Here is a 22,519-nt window from a genome sequence, read left to right on the forward strand (position 1 = left end):
ACTTAATGCAAGAGTAGAAACAGTATGAAATAGAGGTAAGAGTACAGAATAAAGGTGAAAAGACTTTGGGTCTACTTCTAGCTAGCTATGACTTTGCTAAGTCATGTAAATTCCTTAGCTTACTCTTTTCTCACCTGTAAAATTCCTTCACAGGATTGACAGCAAAATAAGAGAAGAAAATACACATGAAAGTATTTGAAAATATTTAGGAATTAAAGACATCATTATAGCACATACTGTGTAAAATACATTATGCTTTATTTCAAAAAGGCATTTTAGATAATATAAGGCATGCAGGTAGATTCTGGAAAATAACTTGCCATTAAAAATAGAAAATTTTAAAAAACAAAAATTTTAGTTTACTTTTTAATTTTTCTTAGACTACCTTTGATTTTAATGTGTAGGACACTACATAAGATATCACGGTAATTATTTTTACTCCCTTAATGATTTAAAGTGACTAACAAAACTCCTTAATGGTTCAGAAGTACAGTGGTATATTCTCGATATGATAAGCTTATTTTCTTCTTTTCAGATATATATATTTTTTACTCCAGATAGTTTTTGCATCATATTATCTCAGCCTTGAAATTAATATGAATTTTGTTTCCTCTTCATATTTTTTTATCATGATTTCTTAGGTCTATAGACTTCATATATAAATTATACTATAGAGTATATTCTAACACACCAGACATGCTAGAAGCCAGAAAGTATAGAAAAGAATGATGTAAAACTACTATAAGAGTGCTTTCTGTTGCCATTAACAGTGAATGTATCTATTAAACAAATGAACTTCTTTTTTAGGCTAAACTGGCATTATATTCAAAGCTCCTACACAAGTGTGAAACTGATAACTATTTTATATATTTCATCCTACTTGTATGCAAGCATGCTTACAAAATGATGAAAATGCTTACTTACTCGTATACCTTTAGGACCTGGATTACCTTCTGGTCCAGCTACACCCTAGTGTGAACAAAAGACATCATCATCATACTACAGTATTTTGAAAGCATTGTTGATAAATAAAATGAAATGGGTACATAAAGAGGTATCATTTTTCACAAGTATAAAATTCAGAACTAGGTATACTTAATGAAGACTATATATGGTCAAGAAGTTTTAGCATTTCAGAACCAAAAGAGGTTCTGATATATATATATATAATATATATATTTAGAGGCACTATATATGTGTGTATATATATATATATATATGTTTTTAGACAGCCAAACAAGGTAGATTAACACACATTATAAGATATAAAAAATAAATTTTAATTAAATTATTTCTCATTGGAAAATTGTCTTCTTTTAAAACACTTCTAGTTAAAATATCTAAAATATATTCCCATAATTTAAAAAAATACATTTTAACTTCAGATCAATGTCCATATACTTGAACATTTATATTTTATGTTTCAGATAACATAAATCATCACTCGGTGGTAAGACTGTAATATACAATACCTTCCATGTATTTTTAAAGGCCCAAAATGTGGAATTTTGTTAACTATAGATTACTTTTTGGCATTTTCATTTCCCTTATTCTTGAGAATAAAAAAGATATTATAACTATAGTTTTTTAGTATGCTAAATGAATAATCAATTTCAAGAGTAAGCCTTCATGAAAACCTATGAAAGAAAATTTATTCTGTTAGTAGTCTACAAGAAAGAAAGTTATAAATTAGAGGGAAATAAATATGAAATAATTAGAATGAATTTTCAAAACCATATACAAAGACTTGAATTCATTTCAGATAAAAGTGTTTGGTAGTGGTATATATAGCACTATCAAACTCTCAAGTTTTTATAACTCTGCTATTAAAAAATAATACTTGTTATCCAATCTGAACTCTTACCATTACTTCATTTTAGTCAGTGGCAGTATTGTAAAATCAGCCACAGGATTGTTTTAAAATCTTATTAGACTCTTGGGCATTTTAATTTTGAAGGTTCCATTGTATCACATCATACATGTTTAAAAACTCTACTCCAATTTTACACATAACTTTCTACAGTAAGATTCTGGAGGATTTTTATAATTTTGATTTTGAATTATTTTGCCATGAGTAATTCGTTATTTGATAAAAGTAAACCAATTATTATTTGAACACTAACTCTGAAAATCAGAAAGTGCAATGCATTAATACAAAGGAACATAAAAGGAAAAGTATAAATATAGTTACCTCACCTGCCTGCCAGGGTAACCACGTGAACCAATATTACCAGTGAATCCTGGAATTCCCTGAAATAAAAAACAAAATAAATAAAACAATACAACAAAACCAAAAGAAGCCCAAGGAAACAAATTTGGCACAATTATAATATTCAAGTTCAGAAAGAATTTTTTTCGCCACAGAAGGACCAAAGATCCTACACATTGTTTATCTGACTGAAATCACCTACTTGAAATTAAAATGAGCCAAAATAACTAAATAAATGTAAATAAAACTGTTAGATTAGGGCTCTAAATGAGACATTGATTATTAATGATAAATCCAGGATGGAAAATTCCAGCACTACATAAATAAGACACCTATCCTAGAAAGAGTTGGTACATTAATATCTTTCTTTTATTTTTTTAATAAATATTTATTTGAGAGAGCACAAGCAAGGGAGGGTAAAGAGAGGGGGACAGAGAACTGAAGCAGGCTCTGCACTGACAACAGTGAGCCTGATGTGGGGCTTGAATTCATGAACCATGAGAACATGACCTGACCCAAAGTAGATGCTCAACCAACTGAACCACCCAGATGCCCCAAGAGTTGGTACACTTCTTAATAACCAGTGTCTTTTTATATTGTCTTGTGTCTCAATCATTTTCTTACCTCAACATCTTGCATGTTAAGCATGATGTCCTTAATGTCTGAGCATGAGCCCCAGAAGACTAAAAGGGGCAGTGAACTTCAGAACCAACCTCTTCTTCCTTCCTAAAATAAACTTTTTTTTTATAGCAAGTCTGATTAAGAAATGGATATTGAGTGGTAATTACCTCAATCATGATATATCTCTATCTAAAAATTCAAACAGTGACACTGGAATTGTAAATTCATTTAAATTTTTCTTTTTTGTTTTAGAGAGAGAGAGACAGCATGCGCAAGCAGGGGAAAGGGGCAGAGAGAGAGAGATAGAGAATCTTAAGCAGGCTCCATGCTCAGTGCAGAGCCAACACAGGGCTCAATCCCATGAACCTGATATCATGATCTAAGCTGAAACCAAGAGTCGGATGCTCAACTGATTGAGTCACCCAGGCACCCAAGTAAACTCATTTTTTATTTATTTTTTAAAAAATTATGTATTTGAATTCAAGATAGTTAAAATACCGTGTGGTATTGGTTTCAGGAGTGTAACCCAGTGATTCATCATTTACATATAACACCCAGTGCTCATCCCAACAAATGCCCTCCTTAATGCCCAACACCCATTATGGTTTGCCTCCCTCTCCGATTTTATCTTATTCTTCCTTCCTTTATCCTATATTCATTTGTTTTGTTTCTTAAATTCCACATATGAGTTAAATCATATGATGTTTGTCTTCCTCTGACTGACTTATTTCACTTGCTTAGCATAACACACTCCAGTTCCATCTATGTTGTTGCAAATGGCAAGATTTCACTCTTTTTGACCACTGAGTAATATTTTATTGTGTGTGTGTGTGTGTGTATATATATATATATATATATATATGAATCTGGATGCAAAAACTCTCAACAAGATACTAGACAACCAAATTCAACAGTACATGAAAAGAATTATTCACCATGATCAAGTGAGATTTATTCCTGGGCTGGAGGGCTAGTTTAATATTTACAAATCAATCAGTGTGATATACCTCATTAATAAAAGAAAGGATAAGAACCATATAATCCTTTCAATAGATGCAGAAAAAGCACTTGACAAAATACAGCATTCTTTCTTGATAAAAACCCTAAAGAAAGTAGGGGTAGAAGGAACATACCTCAACATCATAAAAGGCATATATGAAAGGCCCACAGCTAATGTCATCCTCAATGGGAAAAAACTGAGACTTTCCCCCTAAGGTCAGGAACACGACAGGGATGTCCACTCTCACCACTGTTGTTCAACATAGTACTGGAAGTCCTAGCCTCAGCAATCAGACAACAAAAAGATATAAAACTTTTACTCTTTGCAGATGACATGATACTCTATGTGGAAAACCTGAAACACTCCACCAAAAAACCGCTAGAACTGATATGTGAATTTAGCAAAGTCGCAGGATATAAAATCAACGTACAGAAATTGGTTGCATTTCTATACACCAATACCAAAGCAGCAGAAAAATAAATCAAGGATTTGATCCCATTTACAATTGCACCAAAAATTGGAAGATACCTAGGAATAAACCAAACCAGAGGTAAGATATCTGTATGCTGAAAATTATAGAAAGCTTATGAAAGAAATTGAAGACGATGCAAAGAAATGGAAAAACATTCTATTCTCATGGATTGAAAGAACAAATATTATTAAAATGTCTATAGTACCCAAAGCAACCTACACATTCAATGCAATCCCTATCCGAATAACACCAGCAATCCCTAACAAAATAACACCATAATACTACCCAAAGCAATCTACACATTTAATGCAATCCCTATCCAAATAACACACTAACAAACAAACCTAGTAAATTCATTTTACATTGGCAACTTTGTATTTTTTATTTTCAAACAAGGTTTGCTGAAGGCAGGCTGATATATAGAGAATCAAAGGCATAAGAAAGGAAGCTTCTACAGGCCTAGACCATCAAGAGAGAAGAAATATCTCCATTTGTTTTTACTTTCATTGATACACTATTTATTCATTCATTCATTAGTTTATTCAGAGTCTAGATCTGTTAAATAATTCTTGAGCCAAGGAAATGCCAGAAGCATACATGTTGAACTGCCTTTACCTAACCTCAAATGGTGACAGCAAAGGTAAATTTCATGGATTACTTATTTATTATGTAAAATTCATTTCCTTCTTATTGTTTGTAAAACAGATAAAAGACACTAGCCCTTTGTCCCTCTGCTCCGAAGCACACAGAAGAGTATTACCTCCAGTTTAAGTAGAAAAATACTATAAAATGCTCCCAAATTTGGAAAATCTATAGAAAGAGAAGACCAAGGAAAAGACAAATGGAGGATCATAGGTAAAGTTTTTGCCCTCCCATTCTATTAGATATGAAGGCTTCTTATATGTCTTTATTTCCCCTTTCCTCAGAATCTCTCTCAATTTTGTTCTCATTTTTCTCCCTCCTTTCCTCTTCCTCCAACAATTACCATTTATCGAGCACTTTTTATGTGTCAATCACTATGCCAAGCACTTTACATATATCCTACATCTATGAGATAGATGCTATTTTCTCCATCCTCCATTTGGCATAAGATACAGAGAAGTTATGAAAATTGCCCAAGATGCCACAGTGAGTAAGCAGCAGAGCCTGGATATGAACTGAGACAATCTGACAAAAGTTGTGTCATGCACACACACATACATACACATATCATACATACACATATGTATGTACATGTACATATAGACATTCATCCATATATATGTGGATGGCAATGGACATGGCAATGGACAATTTAACGGAAAGTGAGTGAACAAGTGGATTTCTGAGAATTGCAGAATAAAATTCTTTTTTTTTTTTTTTTTTAGTGTTTGTTTATTTTTGAGAGAGACAGAGACAGAATGCAAGTGGGTTAGGGGCAGAGAGAGAGGGAGACACAGAATCTGAAGCAGGCTCCAGGGTCTGAGCTGTCAGCACAGAGCCTGATGTGGGGCTCGAACTCACCAGCCGTGAGATCATGACCTGAGCCGAAGTTAGACGCTCAACCGACTGAGCCGCCCAGGTGCCCCTCTTTTTTTTTTTGTTTGTTTTTTTTGAATCCTTATTTATTTTTGAGAGAGAGAGAGAGGCAGCAGAGCATGAATGGGGGAGAAGCAGAGAGACAGGAGACACAGAATCCGAAGCAGGCTCCAGGCTCCAAGCTATCAGCACAGAGCCTGATGCGGGGCTCGAACTCACCAGCTGTGAGATCATGACCTGAGCTGAAGTCTGACACTTAACCAGATAGGCCACCCAGGTGCCCCTGCAGAATAAAACTCTTATCTACATTTGGAGAGATTTAGCCTATGAATTTCCAAAACCATATTTACATACTAAATATTACCTTACTACAATATATATAATATTATATTCCCATAATAACATTCATTTAGCACCTATCTTATGCCAGGCACAATTTCAAGTATTTTATGTGTAATATCTTATTTAATCTGCCTAGACCCTAGAAAGTAGGTATCATTATTTATTTTACAGATTAAAAAATGAAACGTAGAGCATTTGTCACCAGTGGAAAGTCACTCAGACAATAAGTGGGAAGCCAAGATTTGAGTCAGCAAGTCTAATTCCAGAGACCACCATCCCAGGCTGCTTTCCTGGTATAGTGCTAAAGTGCACATAACTTCCAATATTACTCTAAGGAAATTCTAATTTAATTAGGAAATTAAATCTCTAATTACGAGATTTGCCCCAGTCTATTTACAACAGCTTCCTTTATCCCTCATCCAATTCTAAAATACACAGGCCTATATCCAGACATTCACAAAACCTTCTATTAAGTTATGCCAATAGAAAGAAGTGAAACAAATTTAAAAGACTGTTTTTATTCTGTAGGTCACTGTCTGGCTAAGACCAACCATCATCGTTTTCATTCCTCTCCTAGCCAAATTAGGTAAATTGAACTCTCTATTAAAAAGCAATCTGTTTTAAGACATAAAGGAAATCTGACTTTGAATGGATTTTCATAGCGGGTATTAAGGCAACATGTAGAGATTTAAGACATTCCAGCTGCAAAGAGAAATACACAAAAGAATTCTGCTGGATGCCTAAATTCTGCTATCCTGGAATAGCAGTAAACAAAGTAAACAAGTAAGCCTTCAGCATAATCCTACATGGCATAAACATGTCTAAACCAACCACACCCTAAAATCACTGTGACAACCACAGAAGCTCAAAAGAAATTCAAAACAAACACTACAACTCAATTCACTATGCACTTAAACGTGTTAAAAACAAAATGTGGCCCACTTAAATCTACAGATTGAATGGAGCAGTTTAGACACAAAGTTGTATCTTTAGACCCTGCAGAAATAAGGAATAGGAAACCTGCTCCAATCCTACTTCTAACTTCAAGCATTAAAAGCAAACACCCTGAGACTATCAGACTTCATCGAGAATCCCAGCACTGCTACCAAGTAGAATTAGTAAAGTAGAATAATAATTTCGGGATCACAGGATTATTGTGTAAAGAAGACAGAACAATGTGTAGAAATATATTTAAAAGTGGGTAAACTGCAATAATTCTTAGTGTTGGTGTGTATTAAATTAGTTAACATGTGGAAATATTCAATAAATAATTGTAGTACTAGAAGTTGTAGTTAATAGTAGGTACAGTTTAGTAGCTAATAAAGATTCAATAAATGGCAGTTCCTATTACTAGAGCTTGCACAGATGATACAATTATTTTCCAAATGTTTGTCCACCGATTTGTAGATATTTATAAATTTTCCAGAAGTAAACATCTCCTACCAAATTAGTTATGCTCCTCTTAATTTCTACAGTGTTTTCACAGTTAAAATGCAAAAGGGTTTTAATTGTATTTCACAGTTAACACCAATTTTGCCCTTTTTTCTGGAAATAAATAGAATGAAAAGCAATAACTGATTCCAAAATACATTTTCCAACCTTTAAAATTGATTTTAGATGCTTCTAAAACACATACCTCCCTCAAAACAATAACAAATATACTAAGAACTAGGTTATAGAGCTATGAGGTTATATAGGTTATATAGCTGTGAGAACACCCGTTAGTACTGACGGGTCAATTTTTCACTTACTTGTGAAATAATTAGGTTTTCTTCATTAGAATTCATACATTTGTGCCAAAGCAGTTTTCTAGAGATTCTTTTTTTTCTCCCTGGGGACTAATCCCTCCTGCCTTTCTGACTTTTTCCCCCTAAATGTTTTCCAGCCCTTGTTTGATTCAAGAAACTGAGATTACACCTATTACAGGTACATGCATCACTTGTTATATTTAGTAATTAGTAATTTTGAAAAATTGTGTCTCAGGGACTGAACAGAGTGTACTGTAAGGGACACTCTCTGCTGAATCTCCAGTAATGGTGTCCCTCACCTTAGTTAGTTTCTAATTAGTTAGTTTTCATTGCTTTATTCATACTGACCTAGTACACATTGTGTTGAAAACAAAAGAAATGGCTTTATTTTTCTCCCTATGATATATATTGTTTTCTGGTGGGGAAGACAAAGAATTACAAGATAAAAACTACAAGGCTCCCAAACTATTTTGGCTTTTAAATATGTGTGTAATGGACAATAGCATATGTGCTATTCTAATTTGGATTTTTATTAAAATTTATTTACATTCCTTCATGCAAGGGTCAGGAAACTAACAGCTATGGACAGGCTTTTGCAAATAGGCAAGCCCCTGAAATTGTATAAAAAATCAAATGTGTGAAAGAAAATATAAAAACAAAAAAATACAAAGTAATCAGTTGTGTGTATGCACATGTGCAGGTACATGCATATGCATGAATATGTGTGTTTTCTGGGGAAAGAGCTCATAGCACTTATGACATTCTCAGAGGGGCTTTTGAACCTCAAAAGTTTAAGAACTAGTTGCTCAGTTGGCTAAGCATCCAACTTCGGCTCAGGTCATGACCTCATGGTTCATGGGTTCACTGTGCAGAGCCTGCTTGGGATTCTCTCTCTCTCCCTCTCTCTCTGCCCCTTCTCCACTTGTGCTTTCTCTCTCTCAAAATAAACAAACTTAAAAAATTTTTATTCATTTATTTATTAAAAAAATGTTTGTATTAGTTTTCTTTATTTTTGAGAGGCAGAGAGAGAGAGAGAGAGAGAGAGAGCGAGCACGAGTGGGGGAGGGGTAGGGAGAGAGGGAGACAGAATCCGAAGCAGGCTCCAGGCTCTGAGCTCTCAGCACAGAGCCAGATGCGGGGCCCCAACTCATGGACCATGAGATCATGACCTGAGCTGAAGTCAGATGCTCAACTTACTGAGCCACCCAGGTGCCCCTTAAAGAATTTTTTTTTTTAAAGTTTAAGAACTGCTGTCCTGGAATATGTTAAGCAGATAGTTAAAGTCAATCAGGGGTTTGGGAAAAATAAACAAAACTATAACGTGATTAATTGAAAAAGTTTGTCCTGCACTAAAAATTGAAAATAATTGAGAAGAAAATCTTAAATAAGTGGGGAAAAAGAATCTCTCAAGGAGTCCCTAATGTGTGTCTTTTTTTACTGTAGAAGATATAAGTTTTACGAAGTACTTACTGGTTCACCTCGGAGACCTGGGAGCCCCGGATGGCCTTTGAGACCCTGCAATGGTAAAGGTGAAGACATGTTATGAACAGTAAATTCGTACAAGCAAAAGAACTAAACAAAGGTGCCAAGTTGGTTCCCCCCCCCAATTTGGTTTTCTCATAAATGAATGTTAATTCTTACTAATTTATTACTTACTAATCTTCAATTTGAGCGTTATTTGAATTCTTTGTTACTATCAACTGAAATGGTAGCATAGTATTGAAAAAAGAATACAGAACAGCATCTTTTATATAAAGCTGGTATCCAGCAATGGATCTGCTAAATCTTACTGATGCTTTTTAACAGTTGGTTTTAGTTTATTAATGCTGAAGCAAAATGCTGTCAGACAAAATCTATTTGTAATTATTGAAAAACTGGACCATATCCAGGCAGTTTCTCTAATCCAATCATTGTAATCACACTCCATGAATGAGCTAAGACAAATCAAAGAGGCCACTCACAGGTCCTATGACAAAAGGGGCTTTATTGAGCTAAAAAATCAGTAACAAAAAAATTTTCCATATACTATAACCAAAATCAAATATTTAATCTCCATTATTAATACCCAAAGATATAAAATAGATAATATCCTTTTTCTTCTAGAAAGATCTGTGAGCAAAATAAGGCTAAAAGAAGGGACAGGAAGAAAGAAACATTCTCATCGATATGCACAAACCTTAATTATAGATCACCATGATAGATCAACCAAAGAAATTAAATATTTCATAAATCATGGCATTATTAAAGTTACTCATTTACCTACAGCATCTAATATACCCAATCTTTTAGCTCAAGTTTGCTCTGAGTTTACATTTTTTTAAAGATAGTTAAAGATCAGCCTAATTACAAAATATGAGATATATTGTTCTCAGTCGTCCAAATGTCACCTGAGATTCCACAAATAAAAATATCGTCAAAGCTAAGTCACTTTTTTTTGAGAGAGAAAGTTGGGGCAGAAGATGAAGAGAGAGAGAGAGAGAGAGAGAGAGAGAGAGAAAGAGATAGAGAATCCCAAGTAGGTTCCATGCTCAGCGCAGAGCCCAATACAGGACTTGATCCCACAACCCTGGGATCATGACCTGAGCTGAACTCAAGAGTCAGAGGATCAACTAACTGAGCCACCCAGGTGCTCCTCTTCACTTTTTATAATAGGACATAAGAAATGTCCTCAGCAGTAACAAGGTGGTGGTGGCTCCCTAAGATGAGACAGCAGCTCTAGGAAGGTGGGAGCTAAGCAGCTCCTGAGGAAGTGTCAGGAAGGTGAGTAACGAGAAGCCAAGGTAAGAGGCACATAGGTAGAGAAACCTCTGCCATAGGCTTATCTCTTTTACCTTTTTTAAAAAAGTGTTTATTTATTTACTTATTTATTTTTATTTCTGTGAATGCTTGAGTCTAACTACATGCTTCCCTTTCTTTGGCTACCACTTGTTTTTCTGGCCAGAGATTCCTCCCTCCCCTAGCCCAAGATGAAAAAAGCATAACGTCTTTAATTTACATTTCCTGAAGCAGTTTACAACAGTGAAGTAGGCATGTTAAACATGGTATCTTCTGTATGTACAATTTCCTTTGAAGGGATTGTTTCTCATCCAGAGACTCTAATAAAGGGGCAGCAACAGTCATGATCTTTTCTTCATGAACTCACTCCTGCTCATCTCAGCCACAGGAAACAACACTTGATCTAAAGGAGGCCAATACAAAGTCTGGCCAGAAGGCAATGAAGTCACTCGGAATAAAGAGTTTTGCCTAACTAGGAACAAGCTGGGTCAGTCAAATTCTTTTTTTAATTAAATGAAACTATTTTTTAAAAAGGAAAGAAAGAAAAATTCAGGTACTAAGCAGTAGGGGGCTGAAGCGAGAAAGATTCACAAAGGTTAAGGGGAATTGAGATGTCACAAGAAAACCAAAGTATAAACACAGAATTTAGAATAAGCAGAAACTATGTTAAGAAAGTTGTTCTCAGAGATAACACAAAAGGGCAGATGTGGGAAGAACAGAGAGTAGCAGTACTAGAAAAGTACAGTAAAAGATCCACGGACTAAGGCAGCTACGCCACTCAGAGCTGCTTTGAATCAGTGCTTGTCTCCATAAGACCAAGTTACATTACAGCACCTATTTTTAGATTCCGTGGGTCCCTGCTTCCCTTAATACTACAGAGAGGACTAAAAGAATTTTCTCTTCCTTGAGATAGCCTAACTCTCCATTCTTTGCAACCAGAAGAGCCTGAGTTAAACAAAATGTTCTGGTTGTCTTTTCACTGCTAACAATAATAAAGAACAGACCAAGCAGGCTGAGTTCTAGGTCCAGTTTTGCCACTAACTAACTACAGCATGAGCTTTGAAGTCTATATTTGTAAAAATGATGGCAGTGAGTAAAATTATTTAAAATTTCCTTTTAGAGCCTAAATGTCCATCAACTGATGAATGGATAAAGAAATTGTGGTTTATATACACAATGGAATACTACGTGGCAATGAGAAAAAATGAAATATGGCCTTTTGTAGCAACGTGGATGGAACTGGAGAGTGTGATGCTAAGTGAAATAAGCCATACAGAGAAAGACAGATACCATATGGTTTCACTCTTATGTGGATCCTGAGAAACTTAACAGGAACCCATGGGGGAGGGGAAGGAAAAAAAAAAAAAAAAGAAGAGGTTAGAGTGGGAGAGAGCCAAAGCATAAGAGACTGTTGAGAACTGAGAACAAACTAAGGGTTGATGGGGGGTGGGAGGGAGGAGAGGGTGGGTGATGGGTATTGAGGAGGGCACCTTTTGGGATGAGCACTGGGTATTGTATGGAAACCAATTTGACAATAAATTTCATATATAAATAAAAAAAAATAAAATAAAATAAAATAAAATTTCCTTTTATTGCTAGCATTCTGTGATTACTTGGATCTGTAAGAAAGCCACTGCTTTTTTTTTTTTTTAATTTAGCTTCATTGAATGAAAAACAAAGGCATATTTATTAGTTAATTTGGCCATTCAGGCATAGGCAGAATTTAAGTAAGACTGATGTATATATCAGAGAAAAAGCAGATTCAACCATAAGATCTAAATCAAAGGTGAAAAGCATAAAAGACTGTTAAAAACTGAGAACAAACTGAGGGTTGATGGGGGGTGGGAGGGAGGGGAGGGTGGATGATGGGTATTGAGGAGGGCACCTTTTGGGGAAGAGCACTGGGTGTTGTATGGAAACCAATTTGACAATAAATTTCATATATTGAAAAAAATAAAAAAATAAAGCATTATAAAAAAATAAATAAAAATAAATAAATCAAAGGTGAGGACTCTGAGATATGTAAATGGAAAAGAATGGGTCAGGTCGGAGGCTTTTATAGTCTAGTAAAAGATAATTGTAAATCAGATTTGAGTGGAGGAATAAGAGACAGTGGAGAGCTCCTTATAGAGTTTAAACTGAAGTTCCTTATCTATTCTATTCAGTGTGGTATCCCCAGTGTCCAGAATAGTGCCTGGCTCATAGGAAGTGCTCATTAATTACTCAATGAAGGGACTTGGATGGATGAATGAATGAATTGATGGAAAGACGTGAATGGATTTGAGAGTAACCTGATTCTAGTAACTAGATTCTAAGTATCTAATATGACATCTCAATTCTCTTAATATTAAAACAAATTGTAGAAAGGCCTCCTTCTATTCCCTATATTGGTGACTATATTCCTTATTTATATTCTACTTAAACACTAGTCTGTAAAGTTTTAAAAAGCAAAGGGAATAAATTCCTGGGAAAAATGCCTACATTCAAATTTTGACATAGCTCCAATCTAGGGACCTAACATTTTATTTTAAAAAATAGCTTATAGTATACTCTTTTGAAAATATTATTTGAGTCACTGTTTTCTAACTCACATAGGAAGAATAACAAAAAGTCCAGTAAATAACAACATAGAATTTTTCTTGGATGAATATATTGAAAAAAAAAAAAACCAACAATGTGAACACAGTCCTTAAGGAATGCCAATAGGAAAATTTACAAACTCTGTTTTAAAATAGATTAAAGACCCATTATAATAAATCATACAATTGTCTAAATATTTGTTGTGATAGAAAGCTGCCTTACCAAGAATTACAATAACAAATGGGACTTAGGATCTAATTTTAACAGAGAGTTTCATGTTAATACTTATTTTAACAAAAATTTGACCCCTAACAAATATGTTGTCAATAGGTAACCACACATGACCAAAGAGAGAGAGGGAGGGAGGGAGGGAGAAAGAGAGAAAGAGAGATAGGGGAAGGGGGGAGATACAATTAAAGAATTAAAATCATAAATATTGAGATGGGAAAGAAAGAAATTTCAAGTAGATACTGAACTTTGCCCAAGTAATTAAAATTTTGGATGCATATATAAAATGTTTATCCATAAGAAAGTTGGTGGTACCACTTATATACAGGCCATCCTCACTGGACATATGGTACTACAGGCCCATAAAACTGACCATCCAAGCTGAAACCATGCAAAGCAATATTAATAATGGGAAAAATTACAAATGTTCTGTGACTTTTAAAAATATTTGTCAAAATGTTAAAAATTCTGACAGTTAAAATTGTGTAGGGAAATGAAAAAATGTCCAACTAATATTTGGTGCAACATAATTTAAAAGATTAAAAACATTGAGAACTAAAGTATTTCTTTGAAAAAAATTTATAAAGAGTAGTTTGAATGGTGCTTGCCTTCTTGTATAAATTACCATACTGAGCAAGCATATTTTCTGTGCTTTGGCAAATTATCACACTCTTTTCTAACTCTGGATCAACTTTGAACATTTTATCCTTAGTACTTTCAATGCCATGAAATAGTTCCAAAAGTTCTTCTAATGTGAAGGGTGTTTTGCTGGTGTTACTCTTCTGGGACATCTCTCTCCTATTCATCACAACCCTTTCCTCATTTATGTCCAAAAGTTAACCTTCCCTGTGTTCCTCTGGCTGCATTATCTAGGGTCTCTCAACTGGGAGCAGGGTCCTAGGGTCAGCTATTTTTTCTATAATTCCATTTATGTTCAGTTCTAATTTTAAGTCCTGTGTTATCATGATTCCTTTATTTTGTTGTACTTTCATCTTTGCTGGTCAGTTACCTCTTTTGATTATCCATTTGTATAACATATCACATAGGTTTATCACTGAGAGACAAGGAAGCAACACACTACGTACTTTGTTGTCTGCATAATCTGAATAACAGATGCACAGTGAACAATCACCAACTGACTGGATGAAATGATGTGACTGGTCATTGATCTTGATGCATAGCTGTTATTTACGTAGTTTTTATAGGTTATGTTGTTTTGTAGACTGAAGAGACTATAGCAGAGTTTGTACTTTATGCAATTAATCGCAGTTAATAACTGTGGTTAATAACTGTGGTAAGTGAAGTTTGAACCATGTTGTTGGGAGACTGGTGTTATTTTCATTAAACATAGTAACTGAAATTTGTGTATATTTGAACCATCCAAAGTGAGGAATGCCTGTATATATATATTAAGAAAAATTCTCAATGACCTTATGATAAAATCTCCATGTTGTCAACTTTATATATTATTAGTGTTCTCCTTTTAACAGTCTTTTCCCCTCACTAGATGGAAAAGACACATATTCACTCAGATAAGGACTTTTCTCCTATGGCATAAGACCACTTCTGTATTGTCACCTTACCTTTCTATCTGGGGCCTCCTTCTATAGACTTTAGGTTTCAGAAAGGTAGAAGCATTCCCCTCCAGAGCCCACAGAAGTGCCAAAGAAACTGGAGAGTAGATGATTTGCCTTTGGCACTCCCCTTCTTAAAACCCATCAGGTAGTTCTCTATTACATGATAAATTAATAGACGCAAGTGATACATGATGTAAGTTCCTTTATGAGTTTGCCCCTGAATAGCCCTCAAGCCTTATCTCCTGACACCTCCTGTCTCACACTTCATAACCCAGGAACAAGGAACTGCTCTTTGCCTGCGAGCCTCTGTTTCTGCCATCTCCTCTGTGTAGCTAGCATACATGTCCACTAACTACCATATCCTCAGCATTAGCGGCTGCTCATCCTCAAGATGCAGGTCAGATGTTGCCTCCTTCCCCGTTCCCTAAACACTCTCCCACTGCCCTCAACTACATCCTACAATAACCTTTTCATATCTTCATTATTGCCCTTGTCATAGCATAATACACTTTTGTAATTTACTTTAGTGTGTTTCCTTTCTTTAGACCATAAGCTACTGGAAGACAGGGACTATACCTTATTTACATAATACTGGTTTTCTGAGTGAACTGCAGGGCAAAAGGATGTGACTAAAACAAATGTAGCATTTGAGAGAGTTACTGACAGATTTTATCTCTGGAAGGAAGCTGCTCTTTTGTTTGAAGCAACCTCCCTGGATCTTTTGCTTCTGTCTAGTCTCAGGAAGTTAAGGCAAAGGTGGGATGACCATGTATATAATCGTGTGAAAGGCAACACCACTGACAGATCAGTAAACAGGTTAACTAGTTCTACTCAGCCTACCTAAAATGGGATGAAATCCTGATAAGAGGCCTCAGGGAAAATAAGACAGGAAGAGACACTGATTTGGGAAGCAGAGAAGCAGAGAAGAGAAGAAAGATGACCACTAGGACTGGGTGAAAGGGCACAATCAATGAAACGTAAGAGCAGCAACCTTCAGTCACTCACTAATAATACGTGCTGGACACTAGGCTGAGATACTATGTAAGGACTCCTAAGTCACTCATATATTTCCCTTTAGCCACTGCTACTTCAGCGTTGTTTGAAGGCAGTAGTAAATCTTATTTTTCTGTAATGTAAGAGCATTGGTTTACAGATTAGGTAGTTGCAAGTTTCTAATGAAACTTGTCAATCACTACAGGAGTCATAGTGACAATGCCTTGAGGGATACAAACAAAGGCCTATATTCATGTTTTGGCCAAAATAACCAGAGAAAAGCATGGCAAAATTGAGAAACAGTGATAATATGACCATAAAAAAAGATGAAATCAATAGCTATGAGAATGGCAGCACTTCTTGGGGCAAGGCAATAAATAAGAATAAGAAGAGAATAAGAAGTTTAATTTTTTTAAAAAACAAATAAATTGAAGGAGGATCCCAGATAACTGGAGAGCTTGAGGGGACTCACATTACAGGATTAAACACCACACAAACCTCTCTATTCTACCCGCTTCCCCTTCTTCTTGGAACATACCTCCCTCACGCACACAACACACTTGTGCCAACCTTTGTCCCAACCTCCTCACAATACTGACCCACTAACCTCCTTTAATCAGTACCCGGTTTCTACTGTGGCCCCGTCAACCCTAGTAATAGTCCTTCTCAACTAGTTCTCAGAGAAAAAGAATATGATAAACTAATTTTCAGAATGGTGTTATATGACAGATAACAGCTTTTTCTGAGAACACAGATTTTTTTTTTTTTAATTTCTGGAAACCGAAATACTTTTAGCCAAATGAACTCATCCTTAATGTTAAAACGTCAATCACAAGAGCCAGACTGAGGAAAATATCTTTGGACACAGGGAAGTTTCCAAGTCCCGCAAATTACACCACTCTGGTAACCACTGGCTTGCCTGTGGGGGAGTTCAGTACTGCACTGCCTTGGTCCCAGTGTCCCCTACCATTAGTGGGAACGGAGGATTGCAGAGAAAGGAGATGGCAAGAGTGGAGACAGCACAGACCCTATGCACAGCCTTTGTATTAGACGTCCAGTACAATACTTGGACTGGGAACCAACCCAAAGCACAATGTAGCTTTGCTGAGTTTTACAAGGATAGTGGGCAAGGGAGAAAATAATCTAGAGAGTCAACTGTGGAGCAGCAGAACTCTCCTTATTTCTCTCTCCGGGCACAGATTTTTTATGCCAATCCTGATTTTTTATTGTCATTCTCATGGACATTCAGCATTATTGTAGCTCCTTAGTACTGTCCTTGCTTTAAATAGATTATGAAAAGCTGTCTAGTTTTTGAGTGACTAATAATTCACAATGCATTCCACTTGATGCTTCACTTCTTTTTTCCTTTCCAACTTTATAAAGATATTTACTGTGTTCCTCATATGTAATGGAAAACTTTTTAAGTAATTGAAATAATTCCATCAAAACACAATTAAGAATTTGCACTGATTTACAATTATCACTAAAAAACCATAGTAATTAGTATTTTTGATATTCAGAAAAATACTGCCAAACACTGTTCATAAAAATCTGTATTAAAATGTGTGCTCATATTTCACCATTGCTGTGAGCTATATGCCTTTATGCTAAGATGTGCTTAACTGCTCCCATCTGGTTCATCCTCTTGATCCTACAAAAAGTGTTCCAATTGAAATCACTGTCAATGTTCTTACAATTTTAAATAGCAGACTTCCAACATTAATATAGCAACTGATTGCTATATTAAAAAACAATTTTAAATCCATCTGGAGTCCAAGCTCAGAATTATGACTCTTGTCTTCCATCCAACACAGCATACACTCTGGATCCAACTTATCTGCCTTTTGGCACAAATTTAGACACTGAGTGGGAAGTAAAAACATACTTTAGTTCCTAGGAAAATAAAAATTACATGAAGGTGGCTAAGTTGAGGCAATGTAACCAGTCAATTTGGGGAAACACATTGCTTGTTAAGATGTTGATACTGGTTTAAAAAAAAAATTGGGAGGAGAGAGATAAAAAATGAAAAAGAAAGAAGCAAACTAAAAAATCTACTGAAAGGTGGAAAAAGACAGCAATGCTGCTAATTCATTCACTTTGTTATTTCTCTCAATATTACTTATGTTCAGAATGTTTTTAATAGCAACCTTCTGTTTATTAATCTCAACAGTTTTCATGAGCTGTTGAGTGTTCTCAACACAACTTTCTTGCAGCCATTTTCAAAATTACTTGAGTACGACTTATATTAGAATAATTTTAATATTTCCAGATACTTTCAGAGAAAAGGAATAATGAAGTCATTATTATCTGTCATCCAAAACTATATCTGTTCCCTTGGCTTTCATGAAAAGCAAAATTTTACTTCCTCTTGTACACATGCCAGGAACAGTCAGCAGTACTAAATACACATCCTACAAATACTGATTTAACAAACGAATTAATTAATGGAGAAGCAGTATTTGAAGCTATTAAGAGCAGTCATGTGTCAAACAGGCCTGGATTTGAGTCCTAACTCAGCCAATTAATAGTAGTGTGGTCTTGGGTAAGTGATTTAACCGTTTTATACTTCAATTAACTTATTTATGACATAGTGAACATACTGTCTGGCTTAATGAGTTGTTTTTGTTTTTTGGTTTGTTTACTTTGGAGAGAGAGCTCAGGAGAGGGGCAGAGGGAGAAAGAGAGAGAATCTTAAGCAGGCTTCATGCTCAGTGCAGAGACTGACGTGGGGCTCCTTCTCATGACCATGAGATCATAACCTGAGCCAAAATCACAAGTCAGATGCTTAACCAACTGGCCACACAGGCACCCCTCAATGAGTTGTTTTTAAAATGAAAAGAAATAGGGCTCAGCAGAGTGACTGGGATATGGCACATAATATATCAGTAGTAATAGTTATAATGATACTTTATAAAATAGTTTAAAGATAAAAGGATGTAATAAACTTTATATTAAACAAAACCCAAATACTTTGCTCATCTCTCATGATATGCAAAGAATAGTTAAAAGCACAGTTGATCCTGTAGCAGTAAGTTTTATCTCTCCATCCTTCCATAATTCTGAGTGACAATGAACAATTCCCTTAACCTCTCTGGGCTTACCTTAGATTTCTCACTTACAAAGTGAATAATTTAAGTTCTTACCTGGACCTTAAGAATTCACGTAGCACTAACATCATGGGTGGAATTGCAAGGATGAAAGAAACAGGAGTCCCAGGTTAGAGCTAACACGAGCTACTTTTCTAGGTTGTCCTAGCATGGATCCAGTTTGCAAGAAAGTAACCTAGAGTGACCTAGGTGGTTCAAAACATGAACCAAAACTAGTAAATTCCATAAAAGCAGCTCACAGTTAACTGAGCATTTTATCCACTAATTGGTCTTGCCCTTCTCCCTTCTATACAGGCCACAGGAACAGTCTATCAAGCTCATTTTGAATATACTTCTACTGTATATTCATATTAAAACAAGACATGCACATAGTGTGATAGAAACTTGTCCCAAGCCTGATATGTGAAGAATCAATTTAGGTTTAGATTGAATCCTTATGTCCTTTCCCTAGAAATACTTGTTTGTTTTTTTTTTAATTTGTATATAGTTTCTATTAATAGCCACACTCAAAAATTCTCAGAAAAACTACAAAATCATCTCAAATGTTTTAACACTTTTCTAAACTACTGTCAAATCATAGTGAACCATGAATATTTCATTTTTCAGAAATAAATTTATTTTTTTTAATGTTTCTTTATTTTTGAGAGAGAGAGACAGAGATACAGAGCGTGGGCAGGGGAGGGGCAGAGAGAGATGGAGACACAGAATCGGAAGCTGGCTCCAGCCTCCCACCTGTCAGCACAAAGCCTGACGTGGGGTTCGAACTCACGAACCCATGAGATCATGACGTGAGCCATACTCAGATGCTTTACTAACTGAGCCACCCAGCACCACTGTTTCTAATATTTTCAACAAAACTTTCTCTAGAGAAAATTCAGCTACCGCCGCTATCTGACCACTGGCTTCTATATGATCAGCTTTAACCAAAAAAAGGCAGATTTTAAAAGTTTAAAAAATCATATAAGAGGAAAGGAAGTCTCTGAAGGATAATCTGTAGCCCAGTTTGTTTAAAATAATGCTGTATTTCACTTTACTAGACCTATACAGATCAAAAAGAATATATTAATCTTAAGATTTTAAAATGCTGGTAAGCCAAGACATATATAATATATGCACAGGTCTTTGAAAGCCATATCTTCTGCTTTAAGTAAGCACAATTCCAAAGTTAAAATGATAATGTGGTATAATGGTTACAATCAACTTTTTAAAATTTGTCTCTATAGATATTTCTATGCATAGTCCTCTACACAATAACCACTCCAATATTACTTAGAGTTCCCTTTCCTGAACTGCTAATTAATTTCCCAAACCACAGGCATCATTTAACTTCAGAAAGTAATGATTCGGTTTTTCGTCATATGTAGTATCATTCTTTAGGGTGAAATATTGTATATTTAATATCAGATAAAATAATTAAAATAATTTCCATATTATGAGATCTTTGATGCTATTCGTCAGTACAGTATCTTCAGAGGTTTATTTAGTGGTTAGAGGTACACTGAGTGGCATTAATTGAACAGGTTTGTGACTATATATCAAGACCAATTCTGTTAGAAATGATCACTCTCCAGTCTCTGTCTCCATGGGAGCAACTACAATCAAAGAAGTGATCAGAGTCTAAGTACTGTTTCAGATGAAAATTAGTTTGAAGGCCATAAAAATAATGGTAGTGTGGGCATGGGAGGGAAAATACTCCATGAGATCAAAATCTTTTTCATCATTTTAAAATTCAGCTCTTTAGCAGGAGTTATAAGGGAAAGCAAACAAGGTTATATTTACGAAACCAGATAAACAGCTGATGGTTAATATTTGTTAGGGCTTGCAATTTGTCTGACACTCTATTGCATGGATTATCTCACTTCTTGTTCCCAATGACTACCTATAAAGTGGGTAGTATTATCCTCACATTTTACAAATGAGGGAACTGAAACATAGAGAGGTTAAATACTCTACCCAAAGTCATTGGGACCTAGAAAATGGCAGATGGGATTTGAATCAAGTAACCAGAGCCTGAATACCACTTCCAACCAAAATGTCCCAAGAGAAAGGGTATAAGACATACAAGAGACATCGACACAGCTCATTATTATATGTATTTAGATATCCATATCAAGTCAAATACTGCTCTTCAATATTTTGGGGCCTTTAATACTTAGATATTTTGTATCTTCCTTTTCCCTGTAGAAAGTCAACAAGTCAGTGTTTGGGTGAAAAAGAAAAACAAGCTGAACATATAGAGGAGAAGCAGGAAATGGAACAACATATTTTATGAAATAATTCTAGCAGCTGTATTAGATTCCTTTTCAACTCAGAAAAATATGTGTTGCCGAATACATATTGCTATTGTTTGTTTTTTTTTTTTTAATTTTTTTTTCAACGTTTTTATTTTATTTTTGGGACAGAGAGAGACAGAGCATGAACGGGCGAGGGGCAGAGAGAGAGGGAGACACAGAATCGGAAACAGGCTCCAGGCTCTGAGCCATCAGCCCAGAGCCCGACACGGGGCTCGAACTCACGGACCGCGAGATCGTGACCTGGCTGAAGTCGGACGCTTAACGGACTGCGCCACCCAGGCGCCCCGCTATTGTTTTTTACCTGCTATTCTCAATCCTGACTTCTGCCCTACTCTTCAGGCCTCATATGTGTATGTATGTGTGTGTGTGTGTGTGTGTATGTGTGTGTGTGTGTGTATATATATATATATATATATATATATATATATATATACACACACACATATATATATATACACATGTGTGTATATGTGTGTGTGTGTGTGTGTGTGTATATATATATCATGGCAGTGATTAGTATTTCTTAATACAATGAGAACCCTTTTAAAAAAAGTCAAAAGTATTACCTATAACCAAGTATACCTCGCTTTGAACAAATAAAAGTTAAAAAATGATTTCAAACTTTCGGAAGTAGGTTATTGCCCTTTTATAAAAAAGAAGAAGAAAAGACAAGCTTCAACATTCTGTCAGTGACTTTGACTTATCCCTGCATGTGAATTTTGTTCCCTTCATTAACTGACGGGTTTTAGTTTTCATAGGGCATTGCCTTTTGTGGGCAACACTCTCCTGGATTAGGAGAGCATCCTAATTCTTTTTGCTGAGAAAAGGAATTTAAAACATTGACTTTGGGCTCCACTTCAAAATGAGATTTTAAGACTTGAAGAGCTCCCAGACCCAGATGACAAGGATTATGTCAAAGTAAAACTACATCTTACCTTATCACCTTGCATACCAGGGGGGCCCATTAATCCAGAAAGGCCTTGACTGCCCTAAGAACAAAACACAAAGAGAGGTTTAATGTTATGAACAGGAATTGAAAAGTAGAATTCCCTTGC

The 22,519-nt window shown here is 35.4% G+C and overlaps 1 protein-coding gene across 5 annotated transcripts in view; it reads right to left on the reverse strand.

Moving 5' to 3' along the window:
• COL24A1 (collagen type XXIV alpha 1 chain) overlaps positions 1 to 22,519 on the reverse strand; it is a 404,519-nt gene that overhangs the window by 316,766 nt on the left and 65,234 nt on the right. For all 5 annotated transcript variants that reach the window (XM_086717446.1, XM_025934829.2, XM_086717444.1 and 2 more), the window contains 4 exons: positions 22,400 to 22,453; positions 9,381 to 9,425; positions 2,197 to 2,250; positions 925 to 969 (listed from right to left, as the gene is read on the reverse strand). In XM_086717446.1, the coding sequence (XP_086573572.1) occupies positions 925 to 969; positions 2,197 to 2,250; positions 9,381 to 9,425; positions 22,400 to 22,453 (198 nt within the window). The remainder of the gene's footprint in view (positions 1 to 924; positions 970 to 2,196; positions 2,251 to 9,380; positions 9,426 to 22,399; positions 22,454 to 22,519) is intronic.

Source organism: Puma concolor, chromosome C1, assembly GCF_028749965.1.
Source record: "Puma concolor isolate L17-30 chromosome C1, mPumCon1.1.hap2, whole genome shotgun sequence".
In the NCBI taxonomy this organism is placed as follows: Eukaryota; Metazoa; Chordata; class Mammalia; order Carnivora; family Felidae; genus Puma; species Puma concolor.